The 23841-nt window shown below is 38.9% G+C and overlaps 1 protein-coding gene across 4 annotated transcripts in view; it reads right to left on the bottom strand.

The window, feature by feature from the left end:
- The window catches only part of LOC149146795 (2-oxoglutarate (2OG) and Fe(II)-dependent oxygenase superfamily protein), a 358726-nt gene that overhangs the window by 137387 nt on the left and 197498 nt on the right, over window positions 1–23841 (bottom strand). For 3 of the 4 annotated variants that reach the window (XR_016264572.1, XR_016264573.1, XM_089448733.1), the window contains exon 5: window positions 17287–17382. The exons of the other annotated variant lie outside the window; for it this stretch is intronic. Coding sequence is in view for 1 of the 3 variants with exons in the window: in XM_089448733.1 (XP_089304859.1) it covers window positions 17287–17382 (96 nt within the window). In the remaining 2 variants the exon portion in view is untranslated. The remainder of the gene's footprint in view (window positions 1–17286; window positions 17383–23841) is intronic. 4 annotated transcript variants of the gene reach the window in all.

Genomic DNA, 23841 nt, shown 5'->3' with positions numbered 1-23841 from the left:
CGACTTATAGTCCCTCAAAAGCCAATTTTCCTAATGACAGTGGCAAAAATGAGGAAATATTTCAAAAAAATGAATAATTGGAAAAATTTGGAAATTTTTCCAAAGTCAAAATAAGTCAAATTTTGACATGGCAGATTCCAGTGAAGGTCAAATATAATGGGGAAACCATGTGGGGCCCACCACATGAAACACAACTCAAAGTCAACGCAAGTCAAAGGGTGGTCAAAAGGTAGTCAACAAGCATCACGTTGAAGTTCATGCAGCGCAACAAAATGTTCGAGGTTCCAAATTTGATTTAATTTAAACATGGAACAAAATAAAGTGACTTGGCATATAAGACAAAAAAATCAATAAAAAGAGATTTGAATGGGGGACAAGCTGAGTGACATGGCAGCCACCTAAACAAGTCAAAGTTGCACACAGTGCAAGGAAGTCGAATTGCCTACCGTATCTTTTCTTCTCCACAAATTTGGTAATTAAATTTAAGTGGGGGAGATAACTGCCACATAGGACAGATCTTGTCCCCCCACTTAAATGTATATTGATTAATGTAAGCAGCCAGTTTATAAAGAATGTACGCGAGCAGTAAAAGGAAGGCCCGCGCTGGAAGATTTTAACCAATACGCAAACCTATGTATAATAGTTTGATGGCAGTGGATTGGCACATGATCATAGGTGCCATACATGCAATTTTTGGTGAGAGAGCAGGCGAAGTTGCCTCCACATAACCGGTCCTCGTCATACACAATGAAGCCAGCCCATACGACAGTTAACAGCAGTCAATACGCAGCAACTGAGGACAACATTTGAATTTGGTTTGCAAGGTGTCTGTTGACCACTACGTGTCAACTTCCCATAGCAGTTCAACCCCTTTTCTTCGCAAAAGGGATAGCGCTCCAGCGATGTGTCCATGCCATTCAACAGTGATCGTCGACTTGATCATATTATGTTGTAAACCCAGTCTACATGTGTAAATTGTAAATAATCCTAGCAGATATGAGTCATGTATGTAAATTGTTTAGGTGGACCTAACTTTCTAGTGATAATCTACGTTCCGGAAGGTTTTTTGTCTCACCGATCCATGATCGGCAGAGTTTTCCTTCAGCCTAACCCCAAAGCCGAAACGAATTTTGTCATTAGAATCTTAGGAGAATCCTAGTATGTTGATCTGCTAGATTATAGTTGTGTCGCAGAACTGGGTGGTCTATGAAGGTCTATGTCAAATGGGTTTCCCCCTTTAGATGTAAAATTGTAAAAGTCATGATGTAAAGTGTTTTGAGGTTAGAAAATGTTTTAATCCCCTCATAAGTCCCAATTCCTAGGTGATTTTTCCAAAGGCTAAGTTCGAGGATCTATTTAAAAATAATAATAATAATAATAATAAATTAAAAATAAAAAAAAAAAAAAAAAAACAACAACAACAACAGAATATATATATAAAAGATATAAATAAAAATAAAATAAAACAAATAATAAAATAATAATATTTTTGAATAAATAAAAGCAAAATTTCAATTTTTTAGTGCATTAAAAATTCGACGGATGAGATTAAGAGATATCTTGATCCTCATCGACAGTCGAGATCATTTTGACATGGATCACTCGAACTAGCCGTTGGGAATTTTTCCTTTAAATAGGGTGCTAGGGGTCATTTGAGATCATTCGATCTGTGAGTCTTGTGCTGAAGAAAGCTCTCTTGTAAACTTTTTCTGGTGCTAATAAAGAAAGACTTTGGGGTTGAAATCTTGCTGGTGTTACTCTCCTGAAGTGCTGTGAGCTGTTTTATTTTCTGCATATTTTTATTTTTCAGCCATTAGTAATAGCTTGATTTAGAGTATTGTTGAACACAGGTATCTTGTTCACTTACTAGGGTTTGAATGGTAGTAGTATTTCTGAAATAATGGCAGGTATCTCCATTGCATCTGGAATCTAGTACTGTTTTTTCCCTCTTTATTGATGGTTGAAATGAGTTGTGCAGGAAACCCTTATTGAAGAAATCAATGGGCGTTTGGGGAAGTTCTCGGCTGAACCAGCCAACTCTCACAAAGCATTTTCTTGCAGAGTCCAGCGAATTTCGATCTTGGTTTTATCATTTAAGTTTATTTTATGAATGCATGAGAGTTTTTCTAAAGTATCTCATAGTAAAATTGAACTTCTGAAAATATTTTTGATGATAACTGACAAATCTAGCTATTGTAGAGCTATAATTCTGTAAATATTGTAATTTTTGACCAGTTTGCAGGGTTTTAGTCTTTACCCTTGCATATATATATTCTCTGGGTGTTTGTTTTTTTCATTACAGGTTGCAGGTCTGAGAAGAAATCTTGTGGGAAACTAGATCTAAGCCCTTGAGGGTAAGATCTGGCCCAGAAATTGGTTTTTGCAGGGTCTCTGTTTTGGCTGTCCAAGGATTTCAACTTCTGTTACTTTCAGATCTGGAAATCTTTTGAGAGGGTTTCATCTACAAAACTGAAGATAAGTGGCTCAAGTAATTTTATCAGTCCCTGGAAAGTATTTTCTTTAATTGTTGGTTGCCTGGTGGGATTGCAAAGAAAACCCGCATCTCTTCAAGTCGCTCTTCCCTCAGCTATCCAAAACACATTTCTACCCCTCACGCAGCTTCACACTGCCTGTACGCTGCCACAATTGCAAAACCCTCCGTGTTGCGTACGTGCAGCCTCTCTACCTGCATCGAACCCCTCCACGTTCCACGCATCTTCCGCAGCCCTTTCCGTCCACCTACAGCAGCAAGCTACCCGCTGCTCGCTGTCCATTTCCTTCCTCTCCTCAAAGCATACCCTGCAATACGCTGACCTGCAACCCCATTCTCCTTACGCAACTCATTTTCCTCTTTGCGTTGCACCCCCTGCTACATCACGTATCCGCTCTCCTTCGCAACCAGCTCTGCATGCAGCGTTCAAAACCTCCCTACGCTCCTCAGCAATCTGTCCACGCTGCATTTCCCTCACTCACGAGCTCCTGCAAACCCTTACGCTATCTGCTCACGCTGCCATAGAAACCCGCAGTCACTTCTCAACCTTCACGCAGCTTCATTCTTCCATCTGCATCGTTCACCCTTGATCTGCAAACCCGCAGTCCATACCTTCGCCTTCCTTCCTCGACCAGCCTCGCTGTCCATAAGCCTGCAGGTTCATTCCTTTGCCGCCGTCTTGCTCTCCAAACTGCATCGAGCTCCTCACACACCTGTGTTCACACATATAAAAAAAAAAAAAAAGGAAATCACGATTTTTTCTCTTAATCTTTTGTAGGCTTATGTATTTACATTTTCAGTTGAATATTTTATTTAGTTTTCTTAGTTTAAAGTAATGTTAGATTCAAATTAAAATTAAGTTTTATTTTGGCTTAGTTTTTAGCTTGTTTTTAGTTTAATTTTTATTTTTTATTTTTAATTTAGTTTTGGTTTTGTCCAAAATCAAATATAAAAAAATAAAAGATATATAAAATATAAAAAAGGCTTAAAAGATTCTTTCTTTCAGGTTTCATTTTTAGTTTTGTTTATCTTTTACTTCATTTAGATTTAAACTGTATTTTAATCTTAGAATTTTATAAAAAAAAATCTCAAAAGCATAAAGTGTTTTATCCTTAGGTTTTATTTTAAAATTTAGTTTATCTTTAAAAAAATAAAAATTAAAAAAAATAAAAGATTTTGACTATTTTGAGGTTTTAGTTTTAATAAATTTTTAGTTTTAGATTTGGATTAAGATTTAAGTTATTTTGTGTAGTTTTTCATTTAGAAATATAACAATAAAAAAATTCATAAAAAGCAAAAAAGAGTTTCTTTTCTTTTAGTTTAGATTTTAATATTTAGATTTTTTTTTAAGTTTCATTTAGTCTTTAATTTGAAAAATATAAAAAATATTTTTTGGAAATTGTTTGCCAGTTTCAGTCATGGCTCAGGAATTTGGTATGTTTTATCTTTTCTGCTAAGGCTAAAATTTTGATGTGGGAATTAATGTTTATCATTCTTTTTTTAACATGCTTGAATGATCATTTTGAAGACTAGCTATATGAATGTGATATCTGGTTAGCATTTGAAATTACGTGGTTGTTTAACGCACTTTATCTTCCGAAATTTTAATTGCTGGAGTATAATTAAGCCATTAAGCATTTATTGATTATCTCGCATTTGGTAAAGGTTAAGCTTTGTTTGAGTTGATTGATGGTTAACGATTGTTAATGAGCCCATATTCCTGCAGCATTTGACAAGTAATCGTTTAATCATTTATCTCATAAGGCACTGGTCTATTAACTTAATAAAAATCAATTAAGTGCTTGTTTTCCCTCGTGTCTCCCAACCCAACTATTTCACAGTTGGTCATTCATTTTCCCATAGGGTCTACCCCCCTTAGCCGCAGGAGACAGGCTTAAACGAAGAGATTGGGGATCAGAGTGACAGCCCCCGGTCTGAGCGTTGTCGTGACAATCTGTGCGACAATAGTGTCATTCCCTTGGATTTTTATTGAGGATTCGATGGGGTAGTTGCCTCCTCTTACCCACTCAAATGCCACACTTGGCAGATTTGGCAATGGAGCTACTACAATGAACTTATACGCTGCCATCTATAGAAGAATACATAGGCCAGCAAGGGAACTTGTGATCATTGGGATATCAGTCAACTACAACAATCATCTTGCCACTTGGAGAGTTTGATGTCATTGGGATTGGCTCCAATGCCACTTGTTGACACATTCTACATTGGGATCGGCTCCCATAGTTCTATATAATAGAGCCTTGAGCTCTCATTTGTATCAATTGAAAACGAGCTATTGTGCTTGGGGAATCGCTGCTCTTATGTACACTTATGTTCTATTGCAATAAAAGACTTTGGGGTTTCACATATGAGGTGTTGTTCTTCTTGAGCAAGGTAATATCTTGATCATTGTGTTTCATTTTCTACTTATGCTATTGTGTTCATTAGTTTCCATTATGCTTTTAGAGATTTGTTAATGTGCAGCTATCTCACATTGGCATTTGGTTTTGAGAGTTTGCTCTAGATAAAGTTTTAGTTGATTTTCCAATAAATCTCTAAGATCTCTTTATCATTGTATTTCTTTTAACCCATGTGGATCTAATGTTTATTTGAAGTTGTGTAGAGACATCTCTTGGATCAAGCCTCAAGCGTGAGGGGAAATTCTTGGAGGAATCATCCCACTCTTGAGCAAGTTCATTGAAGAACCCGCATTTGTCATCTCCCAAGGCCTCATCTCACGATTTTGTGTTGCAGGGATCCTTGGTTTTTAGCTTGTGTTTCAAAATCCAATTTCAAGAAAAATCATTTGTCTCAATTTCTTGTGTTAATAACGATTTTATTTCGCTACTAAAGAGCATGTTGAAAATTAGGCAAGAAATGGAGTTTCGCTCTAATTCCTTAGTCTAAAATTTGTAGAATATTTGTATATTATATTCGCTAACTTTCCTCTTTGTTTTACACTAAGTTTGAGTGTGGGTTTTGCAGAAAATTTGGATCTATTTATGGACTATGCTCACCTTTTGTGTTGACAGAATTGAGGAAGCTAAAGTTTGAAACTCTAACTATTTGTTGTAGGACCCCAAGGGCACTTGACGATCAACTTTAGGGAGTTCGTAGGCAATCTTGTATAGTAGCAAATTAACTTGGTCGTGGGCCTTTGTGCACTTGTAATTTTAAGATTTCAAGAGTTGTTTCTTGGCTATTCTAGTTGCCACTTCTTGGTAGGAAATCTTGGTTCCTATAGACTCCTATTTTGTAATTCTCTCTTCCATCTTTTGGGCAGTCCATTAAGGGGCCTTCTACTCATTGTAAAAATCTAATAAAAGATCTATTTTTCTTATGGGGGCTTGGGTTTTACCCATAGTATCACTTCTCTCTATTTAGGGAGAGAAACATTGTTGGTGAATTAACTTTTGCATCTTCTCGTTTTCCATTTTAATTGCATGCTTAAAATTTACACAACTTCACTCATCACATTTTTATTTTGTTCAAATAAGTTTGCTACAAATTCAACTTAAAGTTTTGCATTTTCCATTTGATATGTTGATTTGAGCTACAAGCACTTTACTTTGAACTTAATTTTCTAGAAGTCATTTTAATTTCAGATTGCAAATTCAAGTTCATTTATTTTGCAAAATTAATCAATCTTGAGTTTACTTAATCACAAGCATTGTTATTTACTTACATGCAAGGCATCTCTCAAGTTTTATTTGATTTTGGGTAAATCACAAAACTATCATAAGGCAAAGCAAATATTTTTCACAAATCCTGTATGTGTATGCAATATTGTGTTTAAATAAATTTCTATCATTTATTTAACTTTTGCAAATTTACTTGCATGACATAGTAAGCATATTAAATTAGTTGCATTTTACAAGCTTTCAAAGCCTCATTCAAAATTAACCTCCAACTTAAGTTGGTTGTATAGACATTTAGGGACCCTCCACCACTATTGACTCCTCACTGTGAGATCTAAATTTTCAGGCAAAAGTGAGGTCTGAGGATTGGAGCTTAATTGAAATCTTGTTTTTAGAGTTTAACTAATAAAATCAACCAAGAGTTTTTACATCAACATTTTACTTTACTTGCAATTTCTCATTTTGCTATCTTGATGTGTTTTGAGTTTCATTTGCAAATATCATTCTTTTCATTTCAAGAAGTATTGCGAGTCCTTTACTTTTGCAACAATCTAATTTTCTTATACTTAGAATATTGATCATTGGTGTAGTTTTATTTCATGTTATTGCTTTGATGATCATTATGCTCATGAGTAATTGATGTATCTTGTTATCTAGGGCATTTTCTTCCAAAGTAACATTTTCTTTATACTTGCAAGTGATATTTATATGCTCATCTTGATCTAATATTGACTTGTTTTGTAGGATTACTTGTTTGTTTCTTTTGAGCAAGTGTTTATTTTGAGGCAATTATTAAGGCACTAGTTTTAAATGCTTATCTTCGAATTATGTGTTGATGATTGTTGGGAATATATTTCATTTCATATCTTGTATTTCCCATCATACTTGTTGAACTTTCTCATAATCTTGAAGTAATCCAATTTAACTCTATTGATTTCTGGTAGCATTGGATGTGCTCTAAGTTTCAAAATTTGCAGGGAAGCTTCGACACATGCATTCTCCAATACCTAGAAATTGTTATGGGAAATTCCACCCAGAGACAGTTTTATTAAAATAATTAATTATTTTTAATGGGACCCAAAGTCTAAACTTATGAAATTAAAATAATTAATGGGTATTAATCTAAACTGTGGATATAACTTCTAGAAGAAGACTAGATCAAGCCAAAATGATCTAAGCCATTGATTAGAAGTTAATATGGGCCGTTGGTTGTCCAACAAAAAGATATAAGATGAGGCTTGAGGGGCTCTTAGAGAACACAGTCAGAAGATCAGAAGTTCAATTTTCTGAAGCAGAGCAGCTGCCGTAGAGATTTTTGATAATGATCTTTTGCAGAGAGGGGCATGGATAGTATTTGAAGGGATATTTTTCCCGATCGGAGAATACTAAGCAGAGAAGGCAGAGAGAGATCCAGCAATGGCAACACAAAGCTAGAGAGGTTGACTCAGGGCCACGCAGAGCCAGCACAGAAGCCAAGAGGAATCCGAAAATCAGTTGAAGGAATCGATTGTAGAATCCGAAAGCCGAGGTGTGAGTCTAGGAGGTGAAAATCGAATTCCATGAGCAGCAAATTGATCAGCTAAAGGGGTGACGTTGTTCCCAGAGGATGTGTGTAATATTCCTAATGGAAATTTTACAATGATAACAAAGTCATGCAAAGATAATAACACAGAATTTTTCAAAAATGCATACACATAAACTAGAAATATCTCCAAATCCACAAACTGGCCAAGATTTTATTAATAATAGTGTTGTGGTACAAATGAGTTGGAGAAAATGCACCTGGGCTTGCACAAGGCAAGCTACAAGCACCAGGTGATGAATACAAGAAATCTCAACAACTATAATAGCAAGCTCCTCTAGAAAATTGTGTTGCTGCTCCAAAACTGCACTGCTGCTTGACTTCGCCCCCTGATTTTCCCACTCTAGAGTGCCCAGAAAATTATATAAAATTAGGAGAGTGCTCCTTGCCCAAAACCAGAAAAACCCAGAAAGGGTTTGGCCTATCTCCAAGCCAAAGTCAAACCCACAAAATGGTGCAAATTCCCCAGCTAACTAGCAATTCGCCCTGCTATAAGAATTAGGATTTCAGGTCTAAATATCGCCCAAAAAAATTTGTAAAATTATCTATAGACTCCTCTCAATAAACCCACAAAAACCCAGAAAGGGTTTTGGCTGAATCCACCAATCCCCAGTGACCCCCAATAAGTGCAAATTGCCCAATTTGGCCAGAAAACGCCCCACAAAACTAATACTGCTGAATTAAGCCCAAATCCACCACTGGAAATCTCTCCCAACTTTGGCTAAATTCTCCCTTGAGGAATACCTCCAATCTCCGACCTTTATCTCTCCTCAACCTCTATTCCTCCAACCCCTGTGCACTTCCAGAAATGTAGAATTTTGGCCCCAAGAATTCTCTCAACTCAGCCCAGCTGAAATAACTTGCAAATATGCCCAATGGAAACTCTAAATTGAGCTCCCCAAATTGCCTCACTAGGGAGACACTCGAAGTTCTCCGAAATGGAAATTCCTTGTGTTGAACAGCACGGTTGTCTTGGCTATGCAACTCAAGAGAACTAATGTTGAATTGTCAAATGTTCAAAAGATACCAAATGGAGGCCTCCAAGCTCTATTTATAATTGCTAGTCCTCTCCCTTCGTGGTCTCCACCTTCCACTAATAAAATATTACTTTGTCGCCATTCTTCATTAAAATAATAATTTCCACTCTTTTCCCACAAAATAATATTTTCTCCTTTGTATTTAATATCACCAAAAATTGGCAAAACTCCTGGGTGAATTTTGCACTCACAAAAATTGGGAACATTACAGTGTGACGCTGGGCTAACGCAATGACTACGCAGAGGCAGCCAGGGGCAGCTCATTCAGTGGCTAGATCAGCCAGGATTTGATCACCGACAAGCCTTTGAAGAAGAAGCAACCCAGTCATAGGAAGGAGGAAGCCTAAAAAGCCCTAATCACTCACACGTGTGAAGTTGTAGCTAATTGCAAGAGGGCCGAAAGTTGCAGGACTGTAGTGAGGGCCAAAGTTTTTTGCTGGGTGTCGAAGTTGAGCATTTGGAAGAAATTTGACTTGGTGAAAAGAAGCATATCCTCAAGAAGGTTGACTTGGTCTTGGAAGAGTCTTGGTCTTGGATCTAAGGGTCTTGGAATTCGTCTATAAGGAGATTTTTGTGGGTTTTCCTCTCTAGGAGAGGTTTTGGCCCTGGCGAGCAGCCTACATCTTGTGTCCATTTGTTCTATTGATCTTCATATTTTGTTAGTTGTTTGATGATAAGAACACTATGATAATAAGAAAAGAAGAAGCTAATCATAAAGAAAAATAAAAGATCACAAGCAGTTATCAAGTTAAAGAGAAATCACCCTAAGTGATTTTTTTAAGTGGGAGGCGGAGACGAGGAAAACGCGCAGGGTCACTGAGAGGTACAGAGTTTGTCCCTAATGGAGGATCGCAGAGGAGGGAGCTCCACTCCCTCCTACAAAGATGCAGTGGCCAGCAGAGGCAAGTCACATCTGGGTAATGTCAGAGGCTCAGAGGAGGAAGAAAGCAGAAATAATGAAAAGGAGACAAATGGAGCAAAGTCCAAGGAGAATGGCAGCACAAAGGACAAGGAGGAAGAAGACAAAAACCAGGGAACAAAGGAAGAAAAACAAAAGGGACCATGTAGACCCAAAATGAAAATCACTCCAAGAGTAGTATTAAATAATCCTGCTCTGCAGGAGCACAGGGAACATATGGAGACTTACGCCATAATATGCAAATTCATGGGATTATGGCCCATTAAAAAGGCTCTGCAGACATGGATCAAGTATCACTGGAAACCCAAAGGCAGTATCGATCTGCATCTTGGGTCAAAAGGATTCTTCACCATGTTGTTTACAAACATTGAAGACAAGGATAGAATATTTGAAGGAGGACCCTATTTTTTTGCAACAGTTGGTCTCTATATGTGGCCTTGGGTGATGAACTTTGTTCCAGAGCGGGAGACTTTCACTTTAGTTCCTATCTGGGTAAGGCTCTATTCCCTACCTCTAGATTATTGGCAAAATGAATCACTTGCGGCCATAGGCAACAAACTAGGTCGTTTTGTCAAAGCCTCGGAAGCCACCAGAAGGGGTAAATATACTTCCTATGCAAGGATTTGTGTGGAGATGGATCTTTCAGGGGCTCTTCTGGACGAAGTCATCTTGGAAGTTTTAGATGAGGAATGGGTGCAAATGGTGGACTATGAGCATATTCCATTTAGATGCCGTAAATGCCACGAACATGGACACTTGATCAGAGATTGCCCTCTCAGTAAAGCAGAAAACAAAAGCAAACTGATTACAAAGAAGGACACTAAAAGCTTCCAGAAAGTGGCAAGCAGAGGAAAAGGAGGTAAAAAAGAACCCAAGCAGCAACATAATGAGGGGCAAAAGGCCAGTCAGAATAAGTTCCAAGCTCTGGTTGAGATTGAAGAGATGCCCAATGAAGACCAAGATATGGAGGAAGGCCACGAAAAGGAGAAAGAGGATAACTTCAATCCAACACAAAATACTAAGAATAAGGAAGAAACCATGAGGAATGAAACAGAGCTAGAGATGGATCAGGACATGACCCAGAGTGAAACAGATCTGGAGGATCATGAACTTCAAGAAATTCTAGATAAAGAAAACCTAGATCTGGAAGGATTCCTAAAGCAGGGAACCACGGTGGGGATAGAATCATTACCTCAAGATGAATGCAACAGAATACAGCAGTTGTTTTTGTGGAAAACTCAGGAAAGGGGGTCAAATAAGGGAAAAATCATCGACATGCAGGAGGGCAAAGGTGTGAAAACAATGAAATCAACTCTGGGATTAGCTACCAGAAATGCAGGAAAGAAAAGGGGCAGGAAAAAGCAGAAGGAGCTATTGATGGAGTGTGGAAAATTGATGATAGACTCAGGTAAGATGAAAGACCTGACCAGTTACTCCTTCACAAATCTTTAATTATGAAGTTTACATCTTGGAATATAAGAGGTCTAGGTAGTAAAACAAAGCAACGAAAGCTCAGTTTTATAATGAAACAAAATATGTCGGATATGATCGTCATCCAGGAAACGAAGTGTTCCATCCAGAAATTAAAATCAATCCATAGCAAATGGCTCAATAGATTTGAGTTTTTAAAAGTTAAAGCAGAGAACACAGCTGGGGGCATTCTCACCCTTTGGAACCCCCAAAAAATCAGCGTAATAGATGCAGAGGCTTTCAGAAATTACTTATCAGTAGTCATTCAACCAGTAGGGGTTTCTGAAACCTTCTTAGTTACTAATGTTTATGGTCCTCAAAGAATAGATGATAAACTCAAATTGTTAGAATCCCTCATTGATCTCAGGAACAGACAGGCAAATATTCCTTGGATTATGGGAGGGGATTTTAATATGATCAAATCTCTTTCGGAAAAGAAAGGAGGAACCAGAGCGCTAAACAAAGACTCATTAGCTTTTCAATTGTTCACAGATAATATGAAATTGGTTGACTCAGACTCGGGCAATGGCCTTTTTACTTGGAACAACAAGAGAGGAGGGGAAGCACAGGTAGCCTCTAGGTTAGACAGGTTCATGATATCAGAGGAGCTTATGCTTATAGACAATGAAATTACAGCTAGAATTCTTCCCTTTGGAGGTTCAGATCACTAGCCTATCCAATTGGAAATCAAGGGTTTGGTTTCTCTCAAGAACAGACCCTTCAGATTCGAGAATATCTGGCTCTCCCACCTAGATTTCTTGAGGAATATCAGAAAATGGTGGGATGAGGACTTGCATTTCCAAGGATCTAAAATGTTCCTCCTTCATAAAAGACTAAAGTACATTAAGGTTAGACTCAAAGAATGGAATAAGAAGGATTTCGGGAACATTTTTGTGGACAAAAAATCAGTGGAAACCAAAATTCAGGAACTCAACCAGGCACTAATCAAAGATGGCTTTTACAAAGACAAAAATGAGCAGGATGATAAACTTCATCATGAATGGGAGAACCTATGTAAACAAGAGGAAATATTTTGGAGGCAAAAGTCCAGAGTACAATGGCTCAAAGAAGGAGAGCGCAATACAAGATTTTTCCATAGGTCCACTATGGCCAATAGAGCATTCAACAGAATCTCGGTGATAAAGGATAAGAATGGTGAGCTTCAGAACACACATAAGGACATCGAAGCGGTGCTTGTTCAGCATTTCTGAAACATATCCCGGGAAAACAACCCAGATAGGGAGCAATCCATAAAGGAAATTACAAGATATATCCCGAAGCTAGTGTCCAGAGAGGACAATATTAACCTATACAGACCAGTGATTGAAGAGGAGGTCAGCGAGGTCCTCAAAGAAATGCAGAATGGCAAAGCACCAGGCCCGGATGGTTTCAATGTGGATTTCTTCAAAGCTTGTTGGGACATAGTCAAACTGGATATTTTGAATGTTGTAGAGGATTCCAGGGGTAGTAAAACTATCCTGAAAGCCCTCAACACCTCCTTCATTTCCGTGATTCCCAAACAAGACTCAGCTCAAACAGTAGATAAGTACAGACCCATAGCTTTATGCAATGTGGTATACAAGATAATATCCAAGGTAGTGGCCAACAGACTCAAACCTCTCCTTCCTTTATTAGTGTCGGAGGAACAATCAGGTTATGTGGAGGGCAGACAAATTTTGAACAACATTATTCAAGCCCATGAGGTGGTTCACTCTCTCACTAGCAAAAAGCAAGCGGGGATGATTATGCAACTGGACATTGCCAAAGCTTATGACAAGGTCAATTGGGTTTACATCAGGAAGGTACTCATGGCCTTTGGGTTTGATCACAATTGGGTCAGATGGGTAATGGCTCTGGTGACTACTTCCAGCCTTTCAATTTTGGTTAATGGTTCTCCCTCAGAGCTCTTCATTCCTTCTAGAGGCCTTAGGCAGGGAGACCCGCTCTCTCCCTTTCTCTTCATCCTCATGATGGAAGGACTTGGGAGGTCTATCAAGCAAACCAAAGCCATGGGCAAAATTAAGGGTCTTCAAGTAATTGAGAACGGTCAGACACTAACACACCAACAATTTGTAGATGACACCATGTTGCAAGGACTCCCCATAGTCAAAGAAGCTTCAACCTACAAACAAATCCTAAATGATTTTGCAAGGGCATCAGGTATGGAAGTCAATCTATCAAAATCAAAAAAAAAATCTTAAACACTAACATTGCTATTCAGAGAAATATCTCAAGAATCCTTGGCTTCCAAAGGGACTCCCTCCCCTCAAAGTATTTGGGAGTTCCTCTCACGGCCAGACCAATGCTCAAAAGTATCTGGGAACCTGTGCTAAATAAGTTGCAGGATAAAGTTAAAAAATGGACCTTCAGAGCCTTGAACCTAGCTGGCAGGCTGGTTTTAACAAAGGTTGTTCTGCAATCCATTCCAGTTTTCATGTTATCAGCCCTTCCAACTCCCAAAGGTGTTTTAGAGCAATTCAGGAATATTCAAAGAGATTTCCTATGGGGAAAGGAGGAAACAAAGAAGAAATGGGCCCTGGTTTCCTGGGACAAAATCTGCAAACCCAAGAGCAATGGGGGTCTTGGCTTAGATGATCAGGAGATTCTTAGTAAAGTATTAGGAGCCAAGCTTTGGTGGCGATGGGTGCAAGAGCCAAAAGCCCATTGGGCAAGGATCTGGAAAGATAAATATGCCAGCTCTTAGCACACTAATGATCTCATAAGAATTTCAGGAAATATAAAGGGCTCGCACATCTGGAACAGGGCCTGGGATAATAGAAGCATAGTGCAACAAAACAGTTTCTGGGAAATCAGAGCAGGAGATCTAGCACTCTTTTGGGAGGACAAATGGCAACAAGAACCAGTGTTGTTAAAAGAGGACTTTTTAAGTCTCAAACAGGAAACAGATTCCCAAGGGTTAAGCAAAGTAAAGGATTTCTGGGGTATTTCTCATATACAAGGAAAGTGGAGAAGCTGGAGAAGAATTGACTACAGAGATGACAGCCCCACAAAAAGAGAAGCAGAGGCACTGAGAAGCGAACTAAAACAAAGGATGATCTTGGTTACAGAGGGGCAGGATCAATTGAGATGGGGTAACAACAAAAAAGGTACCTTTAATCTAAAGGAAGCAAAAGGTATCCTCCTTGGGCTTGATTCCAGTGTTCCAGGAAAAACCTGGCAGCACCTCTGGAATTACCAAGGGTGGATGAAGATCAAGCTTTTCATGTGGCTGGTTCATCATAAGAAAATCTTGACTTGGGACAATATTAGAAAAAGGGGTGTTTTGGGTCCTTCTAGATGTCAACTTTGTGAAAAGCAGGAGGAGACGATGGAACACATTCTCAACTGCTGCCCTTTCACCACCTGGCTATGGGATTCTTTTTCCAACATTTTCCAACAAACAGATAGGGACAGAGGAAGTATCACTAATACTCTAAATAAGTGGAGAAGGATCTTTTCGGAGAATGAATCACTCAATCTGCCCTGGGCCTTCACGCCAGGATTCATTATCTGGAATGTGTGGAAAGAAAGGAATAAAAGAATTTTCAAAAATGAAAAGTCCAACCCACAGAGGCTATATGATTTGATTTTGAAGCAGATCAGGGAGGCAGTCAGTACCACAGTTCGCAACACACCAAAGAATCCTCCCTCAAAGATGGAGTTGAGAACTCTCAGGCTTCTGGGATTGCAAGAGATTATTCCCCAGGGATTAGGAAAAAGAACATAGCTAGGAATACAAAGAAGGATTTCTGGCAACCTCCTCCAAAAAGATATCTGAAATTCAATATTGATGGTGCCTCAAAAGGCAATCCAGAAACAGCTGGTTTTGGAGGAGTTTTAAGAGATGACGAAGGCAGTATCATCTTAATCTTCCACAGCCATTTAGGTAAGGCCACCAATAATATGGTGGAATTAATGGCTCTGGAGCAATGTCTGGAGATTTTGATTCAAAACCAAAGCTCAAATGTCATCATAGAAGCGGCTCAGAAATAACCATCAACTCTATAAAAAGAATTAGCTATGGTACTAAACCAGAGAAAGTCTCTAATCATTGGAGACTAATTCAGGTTTATCAAAGAATTCAAGTACACCTTCAGGGATTTCATAGTTCGTACTATTAGTTTCAATCATGTGCGCCGAAATGCCAATAAGCTAGCGGACATTCTGGCCAACCAAGGGGTGAACAATGTTGATTACGGAATGGAGAAGAAGTGGCAGGATATGCCCCAGAACCGTTTAAAGGTTCTCTGCGATGAACAAGCTGCAGAGGATAGAGAAGTGGGTCGTTATCGAGGGAGGGAGTCGAGCACGAATGGAGTTTTCCTAGACAGTGCATCCTTGGCCTCTTAGGTAGGCAGCTTTTCCCCCGAAGAAACTCATCAGGGTTCCCCTGGTTTACGGAAGGATTCAAAATGGAGCATTTTCTTTATCAGGGCAGTCTTGGATTCAGGGTTCATAGCAAGTTCAGGATGGGCGGGAAGTTTGTTTCTCCAGTCACCAGAATTGTTATCCTTGCCGTTTTTGGGTGGAAAACCACGCCACGGCTGGTTTTCTGGCGATCGCGAGTAGCTTGCATGGTAAATGGTTTTACCTTTTTGGCAGCGATTCCATTGAGGAGTCAACACATGGCAAAGGGTTGTTTTAAATACCACCCTTCATCACGTACTAAAGATCAGTCGTGTTGGGGGGAGCGATATGGTTCCTGGCCGTGGGATCCAGGCGCCTAGATCGACGGTTGGGAAGGAGCGGGTTGTTTGGTGGGGCCAGGAGGGTTTAATCACCCTTTGGCGCGGTTTTTGAGGCCGGGGATAACCGTTGTAAACATTTGAGTTCGTTTCCCGCAAGTTGGGTTTTGCCTAGGGTTGGGTGTGGGGTTTTTGATTTTGATAAGGGACGGTTGGTCCGAAGTTCTTGTAAACTGACGACTTGATGTACATAATCTAACATTATTTTGAATTAATGAAATGGAAGGTTTGGCTCTTGCTACAGCAAAAAAAAAAAAAAGTTAAAGAGAAATCACTCCAATTTAAGCCCTATTGATTTCTCAACACCCGGTACTGCCCTTCCTAAACCATAAGGCAGATTCCATTGGACTATAGTCAAAGGCTAACCTCCCAAGTGAAGTGTGGGAACAAAGAAACAATCAAGAACAGTCAAGTATCCAATTTTCCTCATGATTCATACTAATATGCCCATAACATTAAATGAAAGCACATGACTGCTAAAATGGTTGTTGTACTTCCTAATAAATGACCCACCTTCCTTCAAGAAGAATGCTAGATGAGAGAGAACATTGACCAAAGCAATAGATGGAGAACTCCAGCATAAATGAGGAGAAAATTTTTCTCATATAGGTTACTCGCTTTTGGTGTGTAACAGGAACAATGCTTCGACTCCAACAGTTCAGATTATCTACAAAGAGACTGGTCCAAAAACCATATAACCAAAAAAATGCAATGTGTCTAATAGCAGATATGAGCAAGCAAGAGGCATTTCTACTTTTGTGAATCTAGACTGTTGGAAATGTCAGATGAATTCATCCTATTTTTTTTAAACAGTTGAGGACAACAACAACAAAAAATTATATATATTAAAAAAAAAAAAAGAACAGTTATAGATCCCTACGCTAGAAAGTAATTAAAATCCAGATAGTCTGCTTAAAAGGAAAGAACTACAAACTTTGACATTCATATGTGGGATATAGAAATGCTCATCAGATGCAAAACAAAACTAATGAAAGAAAACTAATCCAATTGTTTCTTTGTTGTATGGACGTAAAGAAAAATGTGAACATGTTACCATTATTATCTTGACATTCACATAGAAATTTTTAAATCTCAATCAATATGATATATTTGATATTCTGGAGATCTTCCAAGTGTATCTTCAATTTACAAATGTACAGGTACACATATTTTGAAATGTACAAATCTGCAAGTATGCCAATCAAAGGAGCAAGAACAGGAAGACTCTGCTATCTAGAAAACTTCTTGTGTAGCTATATTTCCACTTATTGGACAATTTCCAATTCAAACTCACTACAGAATTTCTATAGAAGAAACTTAAGTAAACCTTACCTGGAAAAAACAATAAAAAACAAAATACTAAAGGTAATAATATAAATAAAACCACTTTGAGTTAGAATATACCCGTTGGCTTTTTTGTGGACCATATTCTTCTGGATTGAAAACATCATAATGACAATTGTACTTCTGCCCAATTTCATATCGCAATACATTGAATGGCTGCAAAGAAATAACAGATGAAAAATCTTTTAAGATTTTATAAATTTTCCTGTCTTATCTTGTTCAATGCATCACAACTGAAACGTTCTCTCATAAAAATGGATTCAATAAATTCGGCAAGGCACAAGTTTAGTTATTTCCCTTCTGACTTCTCTCCTTCAATGTTCAATACAGGTCAGAGGTTTACTGTCCTGGCATCCATATAAGGTCATAATGGTTAAAACATAGTTATCATATACATGTATGGAAACATATATGGATTTGTTTCGATATGGAAACTATTCATACTTGGAAAAACTAAATATGCCTGAAATACAAGAGTAGAATTCAAAATATGGCCAAAATACAGCCAAAATATGGCCAAAGCATGATATGATACGACCTAAATATGATAATATACGACTCAAATGTAACTGAATATGGCCAAATACAGCTGAGATATGGTCAATGATAGGTTGAGCCATAGTCATATTTTGGCCATATTTTAGTATCTGAAGACCAGATTCTAGCCATATGTTGTAACTAAGATTCAGAGATTCATGGCAGAAATATCAGTGCACTTCAAATGCATCAGTGCTTAACAGACTTCTTCGAAGTTGTTAGAGCCAAAGATATAGCATCCACTGCATAATCAACAAATTTAAAAGGATGAAAGTTGCCAACAAGTACATCCTTTTCATTGAGTTTTTTTTGTTTTTCTGAATGAGCTTCCACTTATCAATATTAAGGCTCAAACACCCAGATTTAGCATTATGGGGAACCATTAGCACCATTCAATTTAGTTGCCCTTCAAATAAGCAACCATGAGTAGGGGGTATCTATTCTGCCAAAGTCACCTAGGACTTACACCTGGCCCAAACTGTTGTTGCACGTGTTGACCGTCATGTTACATGAAGATTGCAATGTGGTATTTATCAAATGATTTGGAGAATTACGAGGTGGTATATGATGATTCTAGCCTTCCAAAGGTTGAAATATTGGTTGAAGTTGCCCCAGTTGTGGAGATCACCTAATCATGCTCTAGTCACTTTTCTCACTTTGTTGTTGCATGAAATTGGATAAGTGGCAAGATGAAAATTCTATTGACAAGCCATTTGAATGCATGCAAATCAAGTCCAAGTTCCCTGAAATAGAGTGGAGCAGAAACAGTGTGGTTATGAATCATGATTAAGAACTTGGAATTTCAATATGATGATAGAGTCCTATGCAAGAAAATTAACATAGTGATTGAAATAGATGAGAAGCTTGCTGCCATTGGTCCTGTTAATTCCAAATTTGCCCCTTGCAAATTCAGAGTGCTAATGACCAGCACATTTCATTAGGCTGGAGGTTCACAGACAGATGCATGTTGATTTCTGGTAGCATCGGATGTGCTCTAGCCTTGAAATTTGGAGGAGAAGCTAAGGCACACGAGATCTCCAACGCCCCGAAATCGTTTTGAGAAATTCCATCCGAATGAGGAGTTATTAAAATAATTAATATTTTTAATGGGTTCCTAAGTCTAAACTTCGGAAAATTAAAATATTAATGGGTATTAATAAAAATAAGGATGAGAAGCTTCTAAGGGACGAGGATCAAGTCTGTTTTAATCTTAGCCGTTGATTAGGGACTTAATCTCAGCCGTTGATTCATTAACAGGAAAAGTATAAGAGAAGACTTGAGGGTCATTTGGAGACACACCGGCAGATACTCAATATCTCAAGAAAATTCGATTCTCAAGGAAGAGGAAATCGATTTCAGAGGGAGTTGCAGGGTGGAGGAAGAGGAGGGCTTCAGCAGCAATCTGAGATCAAGGAGGAGGTGGCGCAGGGGCAGTGGAAGACAACGCAAAAAGAGAGACGCAGTCCAGAGGAGAGACGCAGGGCCTACGCAAGCTGACGCAGAGGGACGCAGAGCCACGCTAGGTCAATCAGAGTGACGCAGGGGTGACGCATAAGTGGGAGCAGGGTCTACAGAGTCTCAAATAGTCTCAGAGGGAAAGTCTCAAGTGTTTTCTTTTAGTTTCTCTCTAAAAATCATTCCTTGTAAAAGCAATTGTTGCTGAAGATTAATAAAGCCCCCATCTGCTTCACCGGTTTCCCAACATTGGGTTTTTCCGGGGACAATTGTCCAAAAATAACTGTGTCAATGTGATTGATTCTTGTGCATGTATTTTTCTCTGGGTAATTGTGTGATAATTGCAGTAGAATTTATTTTAATATTTGTTGAAGGAATTTCGTAAATAAGTTATTGAGAATAATAAGTAGGTGAACTAAATCAGTTGTTGCAGTGATAGAATTTCAGTTTAGAAATTTTCACATGGTATCAGAGCAGAGATCCAACAACAGGGAAGGAAAATCGATTATGGGTCAAGAGCATGACGCAGAGACGTCGACTCAAAGGGACTCGCACAGATTTTCAGAAGGATGCGCAAGGGACGAATATTCGATGTTAGCTTCCAGATTGGAAGAAGAAGTTGCTTGCCTTGAAATCTCTACCTCCTTGGAGGTTTGGTATATAAACAATGGAGCTTCCTGGCATATGACAAGAATCCGAGAATGTTTTTCAGATTATCAGGAAGAAAGAATGAATTTTCATATCACCATGGGGAATAAGGCAAAGTGTACTCCAGTAGGAAGAGGTACCATAGTTTTTCAAATCGAAGCAGGAGAGTGACTTCGGGCAACCAATGTGCTGCATGTGGATATCAAGTGTCACATTATTTCATGATCGGTCGAAACACATTGATATCAGGTGTCACTTTGTCAAAGACTATGTCCAACAAGGAGCAGTACAGTTGAGGTACACTCCTACAGGAGAATAGGTGGCAGGCATCCTCACCAAGGCTCTAGAAAAAACAAAGTTTGTTCATTTCAGGAAGAATATGGGGATGGTAAAGAATCCATTTCAATAATGGATAAGTATCAAAAGTTGTAGTGCAGCAGTTAGTAGTGGCAATGCTATGGGCAGTAGATAACAGTGGCAGTGCTATGGGCAGTAGATAGCAGTGGCAGTGGCAGTGGCAGCGTCATGGGCAGCAGTACAGGAAGCAGCAGTGCAGATGATGTAAGGCAGCAGGCCAAGCATCAGCACAGGTACCAGTGCGGAGGATCAGTGTGATGTTTCAGTGATGGAGCATTACTAGAGCACATTCCTCGCTAAGAGGGAGTGTTGATTTGTGGTAGCATCGGATGTGCTCTAGCCTTGAAATTTGGAGGAGAGGCTAAGGCACATGAGATCTCCAAGACCCAGAAATCGTTTTGAGAAATTCCATCTGGATGAGGAGTTATTAAAATAATTAATATTTTTAATGGGTTCCTAAGTCTAAACTTAGGAAAATAAAAATATTAATGGGTATTAATAAAGATAAGGATGAGAAGCTTCTAAGAGACGAGGATCAAGTCTGTTTTAATCTTAGCCGTTGATTAGGGACTTAATCTCGGTCGTTGATTCATCAATAGGAAAAGTATAAGAGAAGACTTGAGGGTCATTTGGAGACACATCGGCAGATACTCAGTATCTCAAGGAAATTTGATTCTCAAGGAAGAGGAGATCGATTTCAGAGGGAGTTGCAGGGTGGAGGAAGAGGAGGGCTTCAGCAGCAAGCAGAGATCGAGGAGGAGGTGACACAGGGGCAGTGGAAGACAACACAAAAAGAGAGACGCAATCCAGAGGAGAGACACAGGGCCTACGCAGGTTAACACAGAGGGACGCAAAGCCACTCAGAGCCACGCTGGGTCAATCAAAGTGACGCAGGGGTGACACATAAGTGGGAGCAAGGTCTCCAAAGTGTCAAATAGTCTCAAAGGGAAAGTCTCAGGTGTTTTCTTCCAGTTTCGCTGTAAAAATCATTCCTTGTAAAAGAAATTGTTGCCAAAGATTAATAAAGCCCTCATCTGCTGCACCAGTTTTCCCGCATTGGGTTTTTCCAGGAACAATTGTCCAAATATAATTGTGTCGATGTGATTGATTCTTGTGCATATATTTTTCTCTGGGTAATTGTGTGATAACTACAATAGAATTTATTTTAATATTTGTTGAAGGAATTTCATAAATAACTTAATGAGAATAATAAGTAGGTGAAATAAATCAGTTGTTACAGTGATAGAATTTCAGTTTAGAAATATTCACAATGCAGATACAGTTTTGCTTGGGTTGGGGGTTAGTTACTAGGGAGACCGGTCGTAGGATTGATTCAGTGATGATTCAGACACAATCTTTGCAAAGATTGGAGACAAATAGTATCTTTAACCATGTCCCCTACTTTGTAGGACACTGAATTTTGGGGCCTGTATGATGGTATTGATTACATATTTGGAGTCTTTATTGACTGAGGATTCCAACGGGGCTTCTCTAGGTGACATGCATGCTACTTATGAAGACTCACATGTCAGAGATAATTATATATTTGGAACCCTTACAAGATTCTGAGTTTGATCAACTACTTTCAGGCGACATGCAATCACTTTCTATTTTTACCAGTACTTGCATGACAATTTTGATTGTAGGAAGGATGTACAAATATGACACAATAGGAGAAGGAAGGAGGCATTAGAGCCTATCCCCCCTTAGTGACAACTTCCTGAACTCCAACAATAAATCGAAGTTTAGTAAACTTCGTCTCTATGAGAGCCTTTGTAAAGATGTCTGCAACTTGATCATCTGTTGAACAATATTGCACTTCAAGAACATGGTCGTGAATGAGCTTTCTGATGAAGTGCATGTGCAGTTCAATGTGTTTGATGCGTTGATATTGGACTAGATCTTTGCATAGTTGAATGGCACTTTGATTATCACACCAAAGTGTAGTCGGATGCTGCTGCTGAAAGCCAAACTCTGACAGGATCTAACGAAGCCACAAGGCTTCCTTACTAGCTTCTACGACACCACGATACTCTGCTTTTGCTGAAGAAAGAGAAATGGCACTTTGTTTCTTGCAAGCCCATGTAATAGGTCCTAAACCAAGAGTGAACACATAACCTGCAGTAGACTTCCAATCATCGGGTCACCAAGCCAATCAGAATCAGTGAAACCAACCAATAGAGGAGATGCTTTTGCACTATAATGAATCCCAAACTGAATTGTACCTCGAACATAACGAAGTATTCTTTTAGCTGCTTTCCAATGACTTTCATGTGGGTTTTGCATAAACCGAGGAATAAGGCCAACAGCAAAGGAAAGGTCAGGACGAGTATGGGTCAGATACAAAATTTTTCCTACAAGTTGACGGTATAAGGTAGCATCAACTTCATGGGAAGTACAAGTGACTGAAAGTTTGGCTCCAGACTGAAAGGGAGAAGGAGTTGGCTTACAGTCTTCCATGTGAAAATGGCGTAGAAGATCACAGGCATACTTGGACTGGGAAAGGAAATACCTTCCTTGGATTGCAAGACTTGAAGACCAAGAAAATAATGCAAGTGTCCTAAGTCTGTCATTTCAAACTTCTTTTTAAGGTTGGATTTCACATGGTTTATAAGGTTGGGATCACTACCAGTAAGGATAAGATCATCAACATAAAGAACAAGAATGATAAGAGACTTGCCCACTTTCTTGGTGTAGACAGTATGGTTAGAATGACACCTAGAAAAGCCAGTTTCTAAAAGAAAGTTATCCATTTTGGCATACCAAGCCTGAGGAGCTTGCTTGAAACCATAAAGGGATTTCTTAAGCCGACATACAAGGCTAGAGTTTGTTTGAATAAAGCCAGTAGGTTGTTCCATACAGATTTCTTCATACAAGTCCCCATGCAAGAAGGCAGATTTAACATCCATCTGATGGACTTCCCATTTGAAAGAGGCAGCAAGGGAAAGAACAAGGCGGATAGAGTTCATTTTGGCAATAGGGGAGAAGGTTTTAGTATAGTCAATGCCTTCAACTTGTGAAAAACCCTTAGCAACAAGACGAGCTTTATGTTTATCTACTTTTCCATCTCGTCCATACTTGGTTCTGTAAACCCATTTGCATCTAACAAGTTTTCGTCCCTTTGGTAGAGGAACAAGATCCCATGCATCATTTGCCAATAATGAACGATATTCTTCATTCATAGCTACGTCCCAATCTGGATGGCCTGAAGCTTCTGCAAAGGTGTCAGGATCATAATTCGTTGAAGCTTGAGCCAGTAAAGAAGAGGCTCTATCGAACTGTGAACGTGTACGTCACTAATCTGTAGGATCACCGGCAAGAGCGCCTGTTGCATCCTGAGTAGCACGAACCCATTTTGGAAGCTGAGGAGCTGAAGAAGGATCCTGAGAAGGTGGGGGAGGATTGTCATCCTCGCTTTCATCATCTGAAGAAGAAATATTTTCAAAAGTAGAAGAGATAGAGAGAAGTGGCACATCCGTCGAACTAGGTTCGTAGGCCGATATATTTTCAACAAACTTTACATCTCTTCTAATGATAACATTTTTTGACTTAAGTGGAATAAGTCTATATCCTTTGACATCATCAAAATATCCAACAAAAATACATTTTTCACTCGTA

The sequence above is a fragment of the Pinus tabuliformis genome, chromosome X (assembly GCF_031772625.1).
Source record: "Pinus tabuliformis cultivar Carrire ecotype Pingquan chromosome X, CPIR1, whole genome shotgun sequence".
In the NCBI taxonomy this organism is placed as follows: Eukaryota; Viridiplantae; Streptophyta; class Pinopsida; order Pinales; family Pinaceae; genus Pinus; species Pinus tabuliformis.
This window is presented reverse-complemented; position numbering and strand designations above follow the sequence as displayed.